This window comes from Pseudorasbora parva, chromosome 20 (genome assembly GCF_024679245.1).
Source record: "Pseudorasbora parva isolate DD20220531a chromosome 20, ASM2467924v1, whole genome shotgun sequence".
In the NCBI taxonomy this organism is placed as follows: Eukaryota; Metazoa; Chordata; class Actinopteri; order Cypriniformes; family Gobionidae; genus Pseudorasbora; species Pseudorasbora parva.
The window spans coordinates 24,920,233-24,939,193 of NC_090191.1; the positions used below are offsets into that span (position 1 = coordinate 24,920,233).

The window sequence follows — 18,961 nt, forward strand, 5'->3', positions numbered from 1 at the left end:
GATTTCCAGTCAGAATTTAGACCGTTTCATAGTACTGAGACTGCTCTCATTAGAGTTACAAATGATTTACTCTTATCATCTGATCGTGGTTGTATCTCTCTATCAGTGTTATTCGATCTTAGCGCTGCATTCGATACTATTGATCACAATATTCTTTTTAATAGACTCGAAAATTATGTTGGCATTAGTGGAATTGCATTGGCATGGTTTAAATCGTACTTATCTGACCGTTATGGGTTTGTAGCAGTAGACAGACAGACAGACAGACAGACAGACAGACAGACAGACAGATGCTATTAATCCGAGATACTCGAAGATCTTTTACTCTGATCTTAAACGGTTGTAGGGCACATTTCAACACAAATTATGTTGTGAGCTTGCCAAAATGTAATGCTGGCTTTGCAAAGAGGCTGTTACTGCTGAATGGGGCAGTTAAAAAATATTAGATTTTGGTCATAAGTAAAAGTGCAACATTACATGTGAGTCTTAAAAGAACCACAGCCACAGTCAATGTTATTACAACCATGACAGATGATACGGATATTGAAAGGGAAAGCTGCATAATATATATATATACTGACTAACATTTACATAAGTTTAGTTCACACTCAGATGAAGTGAAGATGTCGTTGTTTAAAGTATATTCATTTATACTGCACATTTGTGGTCAAATTATAGGATATATATTTAATTGCCGGCTTAATGCTTCCAAAAATGAAATGATTATGGGCTAAATGAAGTCAAGTGCCAGTACTGCACGCCATCAACCCAAGTTGTGGAGACACTGGTAACACATTGATTTGTATCTTTTCTTTTATTTCTTTTCACTGTTGTATTTTGTTTATTTTATGTATTGACTTGTTTTTAATTTGGACCACGAGTCTGTAATAAAGATCGTTGAAAATGTCACGTACAGTAAAGCTAAAATCACAAATTGCATTAACATTGCAGATAAAGGGTAAATCTACAGTATACCTCAATCACCACCACACATCACTTTTTACTCTGGGGTGCAAGCTTTTTTATAACCATCTAATAACTGGACGTTTATGTAAATGATTAATGGCCATGTGACTGAGCCTTTAAAAAGGCACTGAGCAGTTATTACAGGCAGAATATCATTTGAGTGCAAGGAAGAAAAGGAATTGCAGCTCGGTAATGCAGCAGTGCTTTAGTTTAAATCAAAGCCATAACCATTGTATAGCAGCTCTATAGTGCTTTATTGAAACACATCCATTAATATCACCATGGTAACTGCATCCCCCCCAATGCACCGTCACAGCAAACAGCAACATAGTGTTTGTAGACAGAACATCCACACTAGTATCAACACCCTAATGCTGTTTAGTGCCCATCCTTGAAGACATTCAAAGATTTTGAAAGCATTAAAATCTGATAATTAAATTCGCAAATATATCTATAGAGTGCCTATGCTATATTTTGCTAAAGAAAGTAATGATTTGAGGACCCAACAGAACAGTGGCAAATGGAAAAAGGTGGTTTTTAGAATTCATATTTTATTTTAAGAAGGGAAATTACTTGACCTAAAAGAATTTGACCAAGCACTGAACTGCTTTTGCATTATTTAAAATTTCCAAAAGGCAAAAGACAAGATTATGACAGCTAAAATAAACGTGTTGTGAATAACTGCAACTGTACTTCTGATGCTGTGCACTCCGCTTCCCATATCAAACATTTTTAAAAACTGACATCAGCAATAACATTACTGGCCGTTTTTTGCTAAGTCCCTCGATTTTAGATCTCAATCAGATAATATAGAAGCCTTGCTTTTGTGTGGGAAAGAGAGTAAAATGAGTGCATATAACATGTATATTCTGTTATGTTATGCTCTGTTATGGTTTTGTTTTTACTCTGTTTGCTCAGTTCCTGTTGGTTCCTAGTTGCTTACCGTTATTGTTAATTAGTCCCTCATACCTGTTTCGGTTCAGTTTTGATTACTTCTATTTATGCCCTGAGTTTCATTCGGTCATTGTTTGTTCATGTTTGTACACAGTGCATTAACTTATGTTAACAAATACAATGTTTGATTTTAATAATGTATTAGTAAATGCTGAAATAAAGATTAATAAATGCTGTAGAAGTATTGTTCATTCTTAGTTCATGTTAACTAAAATAGTTAACTAATGTCAACTATTGAAACCTTATTGTAAAGTGTTACCACTTTATAAAAAACATTAAAAAATAATAATTCCAATTAGACCACATTGACATGCATTATACAAGAAAGAGTTAAAGTTAAAGGTGCAAAATGCAACTTTCCGTCCACTAGAGGGCGCCTATTCAAAACAAAGGCGTAGTTTGATGACGCCAAGTGTGAGCGCAGTATCTTGGGACATGTGTTCTTCACCTCACAGCCGGTGGAAAAAAGGACACGGGCAGAAATCATGTTCATGGATGCGGTTATTAACGTTACTGTAGTGTAAAGCAGAGCAGGACCGAGTGTTGTGGAGCTGAGCACGACCGCTGGAGCGATTGTTACACAAACACACCTCTCACAAACAAAGAGACTTTTATTATGATGGGACAATTTTGGGGCAATTTTCTCACAATTTACAAATAGTTGGAAACATTTGGGATATTAAGTACTCAACTGAACAAAATATATAACACTGGCCTAGTGGTTTTTGGATATTTTACTGCAAAAATACTACATAGTGCACCTTTAAAAATCTTAATTTGTGTTCTACTGAAGAAACAAACACACCTACATCTTGGATGCCCTGGGGGTAAGCATATAATCATCAATTTCCATTTTTGGGTGAACTATCCCTTTAATCCTCATTAATCTTTTATAGGAATTATTTTGTCTATATTCAAGCATTATAACCTATTCAGGCATTCTGGATTGGCCATCAACCCCACATTCATTCCAATTTACATTAAAACCTACTATCTGAAGTCTTTTTCGCAACTAGACAAATAAAAAAATCTTGCTGGTGGTACCTTATGTGAAATAAAATATAGCTCCTGGTGTAACAGATGCATTAGAGCTAAAGTTAACATCAAGCTACATAACACAAAATAAAAAATGAATAATACACTAACTCCAAACTCCCTTTAAACAGCCAGCGAGTGTTTGTATTTACTTCCAATCGTGACATACTGTGGGATTCAGTGATGTTCAATGATGTTAAAATGTTATATTTACAATTTTATATGGAGCTAATCGCTATACCTGGTTAGCATGTTACTGGACACATTCTTTATTCATATGAAAATGCACCAAATCACATGCAAAACGCACAAACCATATGCCATCATAATTGTATGTTTAATAGTTTTGTTTTCTCGTGTTGGCAATGTTTACAAGACAGAGATAAGAATGAGGAAGTGTTCTTATCTCTGTCCTGCCCTATCACCTGGTCATGCTGTTCAGTAAACAGCATGACCAGGTGATGGGGCAGGAGTATTGTCACGTCGAGTCACGTAAGATGATTGACAGCTGTACAGCGAATGAGAGAGCTCTGAGATTATAAGTGACGTGCAGCAGGACATAAACAGACTCGGATATCGCTGTGCATTTCATTCAGCTCTTCAGATCAGCATAATTCAGTGAGAAATGAATAGAAATGTTATTTTGTACGTGTTGATAAATCTATATTTGTCCAAATTTGTGCCCAAACGGCTGCTGTTTAGTGCATGTGACCACTCAAAATATTGTTCATTACAGAATGATTATTTTGCATTCCAGAAATAAATTAAGAAATTAATGTCTTTGCAACCTCATTTTATCATAAACACTGGTCAAATAACAAAGCTGGTGGCTTTAATCTTTATAATTATACCAAGTTTTTCCTGATGAGTGTGATGTTTTAACATGCATTGAATGTTGGCATCAGTAATCTGAGGCCGTCTGCGATATTTGACTGCAAAGGGTTAACGGGTGTTTTGATGTAAGATCAATTTCTCTTTCATGAGATTACTTCCTCTTCTTGGACGGGTTACATTTCTCCATTTCATAGAATTTAGAGGCAAGGCTTCTAACGCTTGAATTTATATTACATTGATATTTAAATGACGACCGTTTTAACGCCATCATTCGTACAAAGGGATTGGCGGCATATGAATGTTTCAATATACATGAACCCCATCATAATATGATTTCTGCGCTCATTTCTATGTTAGATTGACAAATGACGCCCACTATGAAGGAAACTGACTTACATCTATGAAAAACATCCGACTTGTTCGGTGATGAATTAATTGAAAACGTATCTTAGAAAAGTAGTTACTTCTGTGGAAAGCCACATGATTTGATGCTTTGAATCTAATGCAATGGCATTCAGATATTTTTAAGTGTCCAAACACTTTTTTGGAACCACTGTAAATATACAGAGAAAGAGATTATTTGAATATACTGTTAGTAAACATATTTTAGGGGAAGCCATTTTTCCTGTGTAGTCACCACTGATACAAAAATAACACAATCTTGTTTTCAGATGCCTCACTGCACGTTACATGTCGGGGACCATTATGTGAACAGGTACGGATACATTTGAGGATGCATTACCTGCTGAGAGGGAACTGTTTTCCATGGTCTGCCTGAGGGTCCTGTTGGCGAATGGCTCTGATAGCAGTGGGAGCAGTAAACATGGAGGCTGTGCCGTGCTCAGACATCACACGGAAAAAGGCCCCGGGGTCCGGTGTCCCCACTGGTTTACCCTGCCGAGACAGCAACTGCATAAATGAGACCAATGTCTACATGGAAAAGAAGTTAAATATTATGTTTTTAAAAAGGCAACAGAATTACTAAAGATTTCCCAATAGAGTCTTTTGAATAAAACTTAAATTTTATTTCCTACCGAATTTGCTACGGTTTAATATTTTGCGCAGCCCTTTGTGGCAAGTACAACAATTTTCCCAACATCATTGAATTGTACACAGTGTCAGACTGGATCAGAATGGCATTTGGATGGTGAGTGAATTTTAAATCAAGGATGTGTTTGAAATGGAGAGTGGCTTAGAAAGGTGTCTGGGTGGCAGATGGCCAAAACTTATGGCAAAGAAACGGAATAACATTGTTGCAGAGAGATTGCACACACAAGTAGCACTGAACAACGCTGAGCTGTTCAAATATTCATGTTTCTGCCATGCTGCTCAGAGAGAATAGTCTTAGAACTAAACGATGACTTCATTTTGGCGAGAACAATCAGACACGGCTCACACATGAACCACTTATTCTATATCTAGAACAGTGTTTGTGTGCGTTTTAGTGAGAAAAAAGGCCAATCAATTTCAAAGCTATGAGATTTTTTTCGAAGACGAGCTTTGAACAAAGAAATCTAATAATTATTGTGACATTTGGGTGTTGTTATAGAAACAAAAAGATTTAAAAGGTTTGCTCTTAATTTACAACGTACAAAACAAGGATCTGCATCTGTTGCACGTCGGCGTCAATCAGTAATTGGCAGGCATTTAATGTTTGTTTTGTTTACCCCACTAAATCACTTGCTATGTAAAATAAATGATCTAATATTAAATGGATTTCTGATTTTTGAAGTGAGGGATGTTTGCTCAAAGACGTGTGTTGCCAAGTTGTTGTTTTTCAGTTGCTGTTAAGTGTTCTGAGGGGTTTTCAGTACATTGCAAAGTGGTCTTTAGGGGGTTCTTCGTTATTGCTAGAGCACTAATAAGTAATTATTAGTGTGATCTGGTTGGTTACTTCATAGCAAAACAGCCCAGTCTCTAAATACTGACGCTGTTGTTGTTTTTTGTTTGCCCATTTAAAAGTCCACCTGGGAAAACAGTATGATGGCCAGTTGCTTATAAAGTATAATCTCAACTATGTGGTCATCCTATTATGAAAATGTTATCATTGTTTATTCATCATTATGTCATCCCAAACCAACACACAATATATTATTAAGAAGGATTATATATTATTATTATATAATTAGTGAACTAATGATAAAAAAAAATTGTAAAGGGGAAAAAAAATGGACGAATATTTATTGTGATAAGCACTAATGATTAAAATTATTTTAAATGATATATAGTGCCCGGATATTACTTTAATAATTTCTTTTCAGCTTAAGTCGTGTACAAACCCATTATTTATGACGTTATCTCCACAATATTACTAGGGGTGTAACAATACTCTTGTGTTACGATTCGATACAAATCACGATACTAAACTCACGATACAATGTGTATCACAATATTTTAAGCCAAAATAAGAGTTTTATTTTTTTTTCTTCACTTTTTTATTATAATTAAAATTATTTTATTATTACTGTATTATTATCATGACCCACAAATATTCCCCCATTGCATTATTATGGATTATATTCAACATATAGACATTTAATGTAGTAATGTCACTGAAACTCTGTAAACTTTATTTTTCCCCTCACGCATTTCTTGCGCTTTCAATGCAGGCATTGAATCTCTTAAGCTGCGTGCACACAGACTCTTCTGGTGCTCGCCATGTCCTGCTTCTTCCACAATTAATGCACTATACATATAAGAATAAACCATCTTAATCGCTTTGAATAATATACAAACGTTCCTGCTGGATCCTGCAGCCAATCTGGCAACCTCAAGTCAGGGGGGAGGGGGGAGAGGGGATACGCCGCTCTACAGTCATTTGAAAGTGATTGCAGTTCCAGTTTTGGCCACAATCTTACATACACTTCCTTTAAATACTTTTTCTGAATTATACCATACAGCAAGCTGAGCCTTGGATAAAACAACTCTATACCGCAACTCATAGTTTACACCAACAATACATAACGTCACATTTTATATCACAATGTATTGTTACCCCCCATACACTACTATCCTTACATAGTAAATATTTTACCTTGCAAGGGAATCAATTATATTTGGGGTCAAAAAGTTTGAAAACCCTTGTCTTGGCAAACATCACTACTGAATAAATCAGATCAGGTGTGGCATGTTGCATTAGTTGACAGTTTAAAGACATTATGACCATAGATGTGCATAATTACAAAAGACATTAATTAAAACAGAACAAAGGCCTTTTGGTCTGGACATTAACATTGTATGAGAGATCTATTAAAATCAAAATTCCATTACAGCAGACTAATAAATTCTGCAAGCATCTCCCATTTTCTCCTGTGGAGCGAAACAACACATCTAATCAGCAGAGGAGATGCCAGTGCTGAATTCACCTTGACAGAAAACCAAACACAGTCGGATCGTCTCCCACCGAGTGAAAATGATTTTAGTATTCATGCTGCGATCTCAGCTAAGACTCAATGAGGAGAACTAGTTTAATACTATAAGAGCTGCTCTGTTACCAGTACAAAAGCTTATGAAAAGCAACAGCAAATCGAAAGTCAAACTGAGCCAGTGATACTGGAATTCTGCTTTAGAGAGTCGTTCCTCCTTGCATTCATTCCCCTAGAGAAATGAATGTTAGGAGTCTGTAAAATTCCACAGTATGGACTTAGGAGACCTCAGTTCAGCATGAGCTTCGGTATCCGGCAAAACCACAACAGCAGATAATTGAGAGTTAGCTGGAGCGGTCCACAGGTCAAATGTTGTAAAGCTTTCACACTTATTTCACGTTTTTGCACACACATGCCCCGTACCTCGTAGAGCACGGTTGTGTTGCCGTATAGAAGCGGACCGTAGCAGATATATGAGTGGCCCACCACCCAGCCAAGGTCAGACGCGGCCCACCAGACCTGACAGAGAAAGAGACGTGGATGTTAAATGGTGCAAAACAGAAGCTTTTTCAAGGGGTCATGTCATGCATTTATCATCATTTTTCCCTGCTTTTCCAACCCTGTGTGCAGTTATTCCGTGGAACACAAAACAATTATTGTTAAAGAAACTTCACATGGATCTTTTCCATACACAGGCAGTTTTGCCACTGTACAAGCCCCCTTTCAACACCCTTTTCTTACGTGAGGAAGTGTAATGTTGAATTAAGATTGCATTACATTTTGACAGGGTCAACCAAGGTTGGACTAAAATCAAAAAGCAAGTTAAAAATAAATTTTGCAGGCAAAAAAGCCCTGTCTAGCCTGACGTGGTCATACTCAATTCTAGTCAGAATGAGTCTGAAACTGCTCCATTGGGCTGTGATTATGGGGTGTGTTTCAACCGAACTCAATTGGATAGACCTACAACCAATCAGAGCAACGAAGCGACGCATTGTCAAATGTCAACAGAGCTCAACTGCACTGTGTTGCCAAGTCCGCATTTTTTTCCCCGCGGGTTGTTTTCTATGTCCGTGGGTTGAAGTGACTATTATGTGATATATAGACCCATGAGTGCGAATTTTAGCAGGCAACCTTGCCAAAAAAACACACATTTTACCCCCAAACACCATTTATTTACCCCGGAGAACCCCTCTGAGAAGCTATTGTTTAGGGCTAGTAGTTGGCGGGTTTTGTTGTAAAAACTTGGCAACCCTGTCTGCTGGAATAAACGATCTTTGCCGGTGTTGTAAAAAAATAAAATAATTTAATGATACACAGAGTACTTACCCAACATGATTTTTGAGAGAAATAGTGAAGGTGAATGCATATACAAACAAGCTCTCCGTTTAGGATACAAACAAGCTCTCCGTTTAGGATTCAAACAAATATAATCCAAGCCCCTTTGATGACGTGATGATTACGTTAGTGTTGATCATCTGTCTGTCATCGTCTAAAGCCCGCCCTGAGGATTTCATTGGTCCGAACAGTTTCTGTTTGGAGATAATTACTCCTCTATGGAGCAAGGCCAGACCGAACCGCCCGACCTAAAAATGTTGTGGGCGGGGCTAAGTTCCGCTAGCATCCAGGCTACCCATTGTCTATCGTCAATAGTGTGCCGATGTATGAAGCACAGCTAACACAGAAGTCACTTTTAAACCAAGCAGTTCTCCAGCTTTCTGTTGGTCAATGCGACGAATTTACATGGGAAATCTTTCATGCCCATGTAAAAATCTAGATGCTGCAGATTTTTATTGAAATAACCAGATTACATCATAAATATTTTTCAAACAAGGGCAAAAGTGACCATATCTTACCATTGGAATTCTCAAAAGGGGTAAGCAGTGCTACACAGTTTTGTGCTACATTAGTTTTACTTGTATGCATTTTATGCAGGTTTTCAATTAACTTTTTAATGAGCATTGGGAGAAAGTATGTTTTGAAAGTACATCAAAGAAGAAAATTTAGTTCTTCATAACATTACCACATGAAAAACACAGATCATGACCTACCTCACCAGGAGACAATCCATAAACGTTATACATGGTCCAGTTTAACATCACAGCATATCCTCCTGAATCTCTGACTACACCCTGATGAGTAAAAAGAAAGAAAATACATTATTTATATGAAGCAAATATTACTTTTAAGGACCGTTCACACCAAGAACAAAAACAATATAGTGAGATAACTATATTAGCGTCAACAAAAAGATATTGGACGATATCTTTCAGTTTATTACAAGCGCTTGCTGTAGTTTTTGTTTTCTAAATAGTCATTTATATTTAGCACTATATTGTTATCAGACCTTATTAGGGGCACAGACCTAAAAGAAAAACTACTGCTTTAAAAAAAATCTATTTGATAATTATTCTACCCAGTTTCTGTTAACTAGGCCTTCAAGATATCATATCTTTTATTATGTTCATAAATGAGAAAATGACAAGTGTCAAGAATGTGAGATGAACAAAACAACACAATTGCACACAATTTTAGGGTGGTAATTAGATGCTGTGTGTGCCAAACAGACGTAGATCCATAAATCTAAGGGGTGTGTGTGTGTGTGTGTGGGCCATTAGCAAGTGGTTTATGTACAGGGCAGCATTGCCTTGAGCCACATATTTCATACTGGCTGGAGTCTGGGTCATTGGAGAGCCGTGATTTGTTCGCTCTGCCTTCAGGCCTTGTAACTTCCTCATGTGCTCCTTGTACTCCCTTATCTTGCCTTGCTTCTAGTCCAGTCAGTGTACATATAAAAGTGAGTTGTTAGGGACTGAACAGCACCTGAGGCATGCTCACGTAAATTTCAAGGCTATATTCACCTCTTGGACAATATTAAATAAACAAAATTAAATGTTACTCGGGGTGGAATGATAGAATAAGTAAGGTGGGAAATATGATGGCATCATGTAGTAATAAGTTAAAGAATGCACAGCTAAAAATGTTTAGAAACAACTATTGCTTGGTTATTTATTTGGGTAAATATTCGATGCAACCATAGACTGTAAAAAATATGGACTTATTGTCCATGACGTCACCCATAGGATTCTGAAGAGCAGTTTTGAAGCTTAAAGTATAGACGAGCTGGCCATTGCCATTTTGGCAGCGCATAATCGCTCATCACGCCCAGATAACAGAAAATGGACAACGAAGCGGGATGTGGGCGGAGCTGAGGTGATGCGATGACTAACAGACCGCAGACAAACAGCTATCCACCTGTCACTCAAAGTGACCACGCCCTTAGTTATGAAGAACCTTAAGGCTTTATATAATGAGTTTTTTTTTTTTTATTCGCCCTACCTCACTGTTGTCATAAAGATCAAAATTAGCCGTACGAGCCCAAAACCACAATTTATTTAGGATTTTATACATTAACCCATTTGTCATATAAGCTAATATTAAAGGTTATTCATTTTAAATAATACATCTAAAAATCACTCTTAAATATATAAGACAGTTGATATAAAATATATTTTTTTCAATGACAAGTCAGTCTTTGACAATCATAAAATACTCAAACAAGTTTGAGAAAGAGGCAGGATCGGCCTCTGAGAATCTTTGGGAAGAAAACTGGCATCAGTAGGCAATATAGTATGTCTGTTCCAGTTCATTATCATACAATCTCATGCTAATAATCATGTTTGCAAAGTTACATCAAAACAGCTTTACCTTGTGTCATCTCGTCTACCAAACATTAAAGTTTCAACCCATCAAACTCAATGCTAGTGTAACTAGATCAATAGAGCGCTTCCACTGTAGTGAACAGAGCTGTACTGTATAAACTGAATGAGCACGTCAACTTTGTTGCATAGGCTATGACAGCGTTAACATGTCTCGTCTCCACATTCATTTGGAGGGAGGTGAAATGAAATGATAGCACGTTGTTCGCTTTGAGTGTAGATCCGGTCTATGCTGTGCATGTAGAAGGCTAGCAGATGTTAGCTGCGAGGCACATGTCAACAAAAAAGGTATTATGCGAAAATGTAGACATTTTCCGGTTTATATAGTAATAAGAAATTAAGAAAACAATCTAACGAACCTTAATGTTATTCAGGAAGATTCCCCTCAGGAAGTTCTCTCTCAGAACAGAACACAAAATGACCATTGACAAATGTATCCAGTTTTAACCGGTTTGACATAGACTACTCAACATTGGCTTCCATTGACAAAAAACGAGTTAATCAGCAGTAAGATTTTTGACCAATCAATACATTTTATAACTATAGCTACAGGCTATTTTACTTATTCCTCTCCACAACAAATCCTTTAAATTTAAATGTAATATTTGGAACAGAAGCAAGAATGAAAAATAAAAGTAGTTAGGCTATATAAACATCAAGCCAAAACAAAATTTTCAGAGAAACTGAAACAGAAACCACGTTGTGCTTACGTAGTCTACCTCTCTCAGTAGGCACAAATAAAAATGTTTCCATATTTGTGATGTATTTGGATGCCAAACAATTATTTATTATGTATACTAGGCTTCCAATATCTTTGTATATCCTTCACATGGGCAAAAATGGGTAAAAAAAGCTCTCGGACAAAAATTCTGGGTAGCTGTCTTTAGATGTCATATTAGGAGAATTGCGCTGCCTTTCTTCTAGTGAGTTGAAGACAGTGTTTTGATTTTCTGTCGTGACTGACTGTAAAAAAGCAGTGAATTGTCAGAACACCAGCATTAAATTTAAATTGAGCTGTGCAACTTTTTATATGTTTGGTTGACTATTATATTTTGATAATAAACTGGCTGTGAAGTAAAGTTAGGAATGCTAGAGGTGATAAGTTGTACGTGTGAATGTGTGTGTTAGAGGCGCCTGCACTATCACTGCAGGTGCGTGACTTGGCACTGCTGTTCACTATTTGTGTATGTAAAACTAAACCCCTGGAAAACAGATTTTGTTATTTTCAATGGCTCACACTAACTGTGACATTTTCTCTCACAATTCAGACTTTATTCTTCGCAATTGTGAGTTTATCTCTCACAATTCGGAGGAAAAAAAAGTTAGAATCGATTGAAAATGTATTAAAACATTAACAAACATTTGTTTCAAAATTATGAAATGTGTCTATCTAGTGAAAAACTATTTTTTTTACCCATTTTGATTTTTGTTTTTCTTTTGAATAACTTTTCCTTTTTTCTTTTAAATTAAATGTTTAGTTTACATTTATTCTTAAAAAAAACAAATAGTACTTACATGGTACTGCAACGTGCATGGCCAAAACGTATTACTTGGAGTAAAAAAAACTTTTTTTGTTAGCGAAAAGCCTACAGAGCTTATGGCAACATCACAGGCAAAATCCTTTATACTAAAACAAGCTCCTCCCTTCTTATCTTGAATACACAAGAGACTTTATAAAGACGTATGGCTCGTGGTATCCTGCTAATACAATATGCAATAAACAAAGCCCCTGACAGTAGGGATCTATTCCACAGTAAACAATTTTATCCATTACCTCAGTTGTGTGCTTTATCGCTGTGTACTGTCATAAACAAGATTTTACCTTAGGAGTGCCAGTAGTGCCGGAGGTGTACAGGACGTACAGAGGATGATGAGCAGGAACGGACACACAGTCATGAGGGCGGGCAGTGGCCATTTCCTCCTCCCAGTCCAAGCTCAGGTCAGGACGTGTGGACACCTTTTCCTATGAAAAAATAAAATAATGCTTAGAGACTGATATTAGGAAGCAAAATGCTCATTCCACACAGCGGTATTATTACAAATTATTTGTATAAATATTATAAATTAGATTTTAAAGTTATTTGATCCTTTTTGTTTTTGTAATTCATTTTAATATGTGCTTTTGGCATTTCATTAGTTCATTTTTAAAATATCTCTAAATAATTTTTATTTATTTATTTTTAATTAAGTATTAATTTAATTTTCAGCTGGTAATTACTTCTAATATTTTAATTAGTCGCCAATGCACATTTCTAATTTTTGAGATTTTTAAAGTAGTCCATGTGTGACATCAGTTGTTAGCAAGACTCTTTTGAAGTGTCAACAATACATTTTGGTCCAAAAATAACAAAAAATACGACTTTATTCAGCATTGTCTTCTCTTTCGGGTTTGTTTTCAATCCTCAAATAAAGATTCAAACGGTCATGAATTAGCGTATTGATTCATGATTCAGATCGCCAATGTCACATGATTTCAGCAGTTTGCCAGTTTGACACGCGATCCGAGTCATGATTCATGACCATTTGAATCTTTATTTGAGGAACACAGAAGAGACGACAATGCTGAAAGTCATTTTTTGTACATATGGACTACTTTGAAGATGTTTTCATTACCTTCTAGACGTGGACAGAAAGTGGGCATACATTCACATTCAAAGGACAGAAAGCTCTCGGACTAAATATAAAATATCTTAAACTGTGTTCCGAGGATGAACGGAGGTCTTATGGCTGTGGAACGACATTAGGGTGAGTCATTAATAAAAGAAATTTCATTTTTGGGTGAACTAACACTTTAACAATAGCAATACTGTCAGACAAACATAAAAGTTATTTTGTTTCAATTTCATGGAAAGTCCAAAGTGCAAATCCAGTGTTTCAGGTGCCTTAAAGGAATATTTCATAAAATATTAAATTCTGCCATGATTAATGCAAAGAGATGCTGTTTTAAAGTTGTATGAATTGACTCTCTCTTTTTTCCCCCTTACATTTATTTCAGGCATGTCGCCTTCAGTTGTGAAAAACACAAAAAAAAGCTTTTTTAAGTCAAATTGACTTTTTTTGTTAATTTAATTAATTAAGGGGTGTAGGGGGGACTATAGCCCTATTCGAACAGTAACTGTTTCTCATGTGGACGTCCGTAAAAATAAGTTTGCATCCCAACTCAGTGATAAAACTCGTGTATTCGGATGGCGATTTATTCACGGTGGAGGAGCTTTTCGATCCTGCGCACCTGAAACACTGCTCATACGGTCAGTCAAATGATTGTCTGCTATGAAAATGTCATATGCTTGGAATAATAAGAATAAAATCATATTTGATTTAATAATAGGAAACTATTAATAATTTAAATCTGTTTAAAAAAGGAAGATGTAATTTTTAAAAATGTGGAAATGAGCGGAAAAAAGTTAATACAATGCTGAAAATGTAACCTATATAACGTTAATGACTGCCGTAATAATGCCTCATTTCATATGTTAACGTGTTTTTTTTTTGATGATGAAAGATTATTCTTGTAAATACTTCCGCAGTTTTTAAGTAATAAAAATGTAGGCTTGATCTTTAAAATGCATCCAAATTAAAGAGCAACGCAACAATACATTGCTCTGCTGTGGTCCAAAAGGATATAAACAGTTCATTTTGACACAATCTTTTCTTGAAAACTCAGATGTGGAGTCGGACAGCAATTAAATGTCCACACGACCATGGTGTTTGTCAAAAAAAAAGTAGGTAATTCGTCTGGGGATTTTTTGCGGGTGGTGGGAGAAAAACACATATATTCTGGATTTGGACAGCAATAAAATCACAATCACAATAATTACAATTATGAAAATACCTTACAACCCCACAAGAAACAATTACTGTCCAAATAGGGCTAATGAGTCTATTGCCCCAGCAATAGACTCAAAATGTAACTTTGTTTTATGGAATAAATGTGTTAGTCAAGTGTTTTGGTGATTGTTGTGGCAGTGCATAGATGCGTTTTCATTCCAATCAAGTAGTTTTGAATATACTGAAAGCGTCTGTGATTAAGATCCTGCCCTTTACTAATCTTCTAAAGTTCTAACGGGCACTTCTGCGGCTGGCAAATTCTTCCCTCCCATGTAATTTTAACTCAAATATTTTTTTGCTGATTTCCGAGATGTGTTCATCTTCACCAACCATGCGGGATTCATCCTGTACCCCAAACCACTGGAAAATCAAAAAGCTATTTGCAAACAGTTTCCATGACAACGCAAGATGAATCTTAAGCAATTCCCTGCGTTGTGAAATCAACATACTGATTGAAGATGTAGCAACATGAGAAAACTCATTTAACAGACACCAAAACAGGAAAAAGAACTGAGTTAAGCTAGAGTACGCTGAAATGCTAAAAGCTTTGAACATTAGATTTCCTAATGTTTTTTGAGTGGTATGTTATTACAGCAAATGTACAAATGAAGAAAGACTAACTTCCTTCTACGACGATTTATGTTGGTTAAATGTCATCCTCCTTGAGAAGGACGACGTGAAGGTTGAATTTAGAGGTACACTCTTTTAGAAAGGGGACCACATTTGCATTTGTATTTTCTCACTGCATTATCTTCTTTTAACAGTTAATAGTAAGTGGAAACTGTGCCAGTTTGACAATGAGATTGGCGTCTAGGTGCCGTGGGGTTTCTGGGAGCTCACCATGCTGGGCCGGTTGTAGATAAGGACTTTGTGTGGTTTGTGAGTGCTGAGCTCCAGAGCTTTCTCCACCAGGGGAATGTACTCGACTCTTCTGCCCGGCTCGATGCCAAATGATGCTGTCACCAGCAACTTGGGCTGCAGGGGAAAAGATGATTTAAGAGAGGAAGTGGTTTTCGCAACCTCAGCAAACACACATTTACAAAAATAGTTTTTTTTTGCTATTCATTCTCATCAAAAGAAAACCCACTGGCTTGCCTTAGCATGGTCGATACGGACGGAGAGCTCTTTGGAGGCGAATCCTCCAAATATGAGGCTGTGGGTGGCACCGATACGGGCACATGCCAGCATGGCGAACATGGCCTGAGGAACCATGGGCATATAGATCACCACCAGATCACCTGTCTTCACGCCATGCCTCACTAGAACCCCCGCCAACCTGGACACCTATGGATGAGTGTACAAATTCTGATAAACTGGAGGCAAGTCAGAAATCTTACAATATCTAGTAATCAAAACAACAGAAAATGACACTGAATGCAAATTGGTCCAGTATTTTAGAAGTGTAGGAAGGTTCTTGGTTCCAAAGAATACATGTGTGGTCAACATTTGATCTTGTTGAATTTTCGTGGGAAAAAAATTCAATAATTTAAATTTGAGCTCACACAATTGGGAATTTTGCACAAGAGATTCCCCATACAGGTTTATTCAAGTTAAATGAGCAAATTCACTCCATTGATCAGCAGAGCTGCTTTGTTTGAAAGCACCTTCTGTGTGAGCTGCGCTTCATACATCTCCACAGACTAGACCATTTTTGCCTGCAAAACTTTGCTAATGTGACCATGCCTTCAGTGTTTTACCTGCTCCTGCATTTCTCTGTATGTGATGACTTGTTTAGTGCCTGTAACAGGGCTGTCATAAACGACAGCGGCTTGATCCCCTCTTCCATTCTCCACATGCCGATCCACAGCATTATAACACACGTTCAGCTTTCCTCCAACAAACCTGTAATAGAAACAAAGAAATAGCTGAACGGACGTAATATTTATGTCATGACACCTTGACCATAATCAATTTTAAAAAATGCCATTCAAAATGTTTAAAATGCCATTTATCATCATGCACTAATCAATATTAATTTCAATAGAGTGCAGTAGTGCCCACCAACTTTTTGAAATGCCTTAACTTCACAAATATTTCCTATTGGAGCATTTTTTAAAGTATTTGAAAGAAAATTAAGTCATGAACCATATCCTAATCAGGGTAGATTCATAGCATTAAAACAAAGCTAACGAAGTATTTGAAAATTGTACAAAGACAATTGTTAAAGATATCCTCTTGCTGAACTGAACTGCATATATTGTCAATAAATAAGACTAGCTTACACAAGCATAAACATAATCTAACACGTAATATTTTACCACTTTAATATTACTGACTGCGATTTGCTGCCTTCACGTGCTTTCGGAATTATCGTAAAGACGAGTTTCCTAGTTAACAATTGCACATGAACGGCCTTTGAAGTAACTCACTTCAAAGCAATGAGTTAGTAATTACGAAATTTCCACGTGAAAGCAGCATCAGAAAACGCTGTTGCCTACACAGAAGCGTTCGTCTGCGCTGTTTTTGATTGGTCTAGACACACATGCGTCAGACATACGTCATTCCGCTGCGTCGCGCGCCTTTAGCGTTGCGTTTTTAAAAGTTAAAAAGAAATACAAGTTGTCATAATTTACTTTCCCTAATGATGTATGTATCCCGCAAGCCATTTGATTTACTATCCTTCAGTAGAACGGTTGTTTTGAAGAATGTTAAATGGCTCGAGTCACTATCATAGCATAGCATTTATTTTCCCATATAATGAAAGCGACTGGTGACTGAGGCTGTCATTGTGCCCCGCAACATTTTTGGGTGAACTTCCCTACAACAACAGGTATCGCGCCCGAGACCCCTGCATCGTTCAATTCCATGCTGTTGCTGTTGAACGTAAAAACACAATATATCAATGCCCCCTAATATTGTACTTACCATTTTGGAAATACTGTATCTCTCTTATCCAGAGTTTTGGTCCAGTGTTCAAACCAAGTAATGCCATGAGCCGCTTCACTCCAGAACTTTTCGGGGTTGTCGCGTGCCAGGCCAAACGCGTCCTCATATGTGTGTTTTGATGAATATGCACGAATAAAATGCTTCCTGTATGCGTTATAATTTGTGTTTGGCGCATAAGCCGGGGATTTTATACATCCATGTCCGATTGTCTTTACCTTTTGCAGGTAGCACGGTCCAGACGCACCTGTGCATGAAAACTTCAGACCCAACAAACTTCTAAAACCTACAGCACTCACTGTTTTGTTGCTTTCCTCAACTCTAGACACAGTTAAATTTCCAGTGCAGATGTGTTTAAAACGCGTAGTTTGGAATAGACGCATTTTTGGAGTAATCTATTCAGAATAGTGGTCGTTTCAGCCCCAATGTTTGCTGACAATAGCGAGCTCCAAATTTCCCAACTCAAAAATGGCCGCGCAATAATTCAATACTTCAGATCACAGCCAGAGGCCACTCCAAGATACTGCAATCCATGCAATGCGATCGTTACGTAATGTTGGGGCTTTCTGAGGTGTCCTGCATGATTTATGAAACACAATGTTTATGCAGTGCTATAGTATGCATATAAATGCGTCTAGGAAAATAGCCTATACCAGGTGTTTTTGAACGGTTTCGAATTCCAAAAACCTCCAAATATGAAGGCAGCTATATATCTACAGTCCCATATAGGCTAATGTGAGTTGTGAGAACAATATATTACGATAAAGAACGTTAGATTAATCCTGCCAAGAAATAAGAAAAGTCAAATATAAATGTTACTCAAAAGACTGTGTATCATATCACGTTATCACATGATTTTGAAAAGAAAACAAAAGATGTATGGATATCTGAAGTGTATATCATGTTGACAATAGGACGTTAGAAGTAAGTAGGCTTACAGTTGGCTTTATATGATTAAAAAGACAACTTGTTGCTTCAAAAATAATGCTTTTATACAGCACTCAATGACAATTTTGTCAAATATTATATGGAAATTAATTACTTTGTAATAAATTGAATATTTTTCTACTTTGAGCATTGTTAGCTTTATATAAAAAGAGACCCAATTCAATGGACATTTATTTTTTCAGCATTTTTCATAATAAATATTGTTCCAAAGCAGCTTTGCCTTGAAACCCTGTCAAACAAGCTTGAAGGTAACAGCGAACAGAAACCATGGAATAATACAACACTACACCCAAGCAGAATGAAATAGTAATAATGTTGAGGATGTTTGTATGTTTTACACTATTGGTCTCTGAAAATTTCCAAGGACCCCCACACCCATGTGCCTCCCTGGCCTAAAGTCAAATCAATAATAGAAAGAAATTGTATTGGAAA

The 18,961-nt window shown here is 36.8% G+C and overlaps 1 protein-coding gene across 1 annotated transcript in view; it reads right to left on the reverse strand.

The window, feature by feature from the left end:
* Positions 1-18,051, reverse strand: part of acss3 (acyl-CoA synthetase short chain family member 3) — a 44,196-nt gene extending 26,145 nt beyond the window's left edge. Inside the window, exons 1-8 of the mRNA XM_067427568.1 lie at positions 17,564-18,051; positions 16,396-16,540; positions 15,794-15,982; positions 15,539-15,673; positions 12,693-12,833; positions 9,203-9,283; positions 7,578-7,673; positions 4,532-4,683 (exon numbers count right to left, since the gene is read on the reverse strand). Coding sequence (XP_067283669.1) covers positions 4,532-4,683; positions 7,578-7,673; positions 9,203-9,283; positions 12,693-12,833; positions 15,539-15,673; positions 15,794-15,982; positions 16,396-16,540; positions 17,564-17,964 — 1,340 coding nt within the window. The 5' untranslated portion in view covers positions 17,965-18,051. The remainder of the gene's footprint in view (positions 1-4,531; positions 4,684-7,577; positions 7,674-9,202; positions 9,284-12,692; positions 12,834-15,538; positions 15,674-15,793; positions 15,983-16,395; positions 16,541-17,563) is intronic.
* Positions 18,052-18,961: the final 910 nt, after the last annotated feature.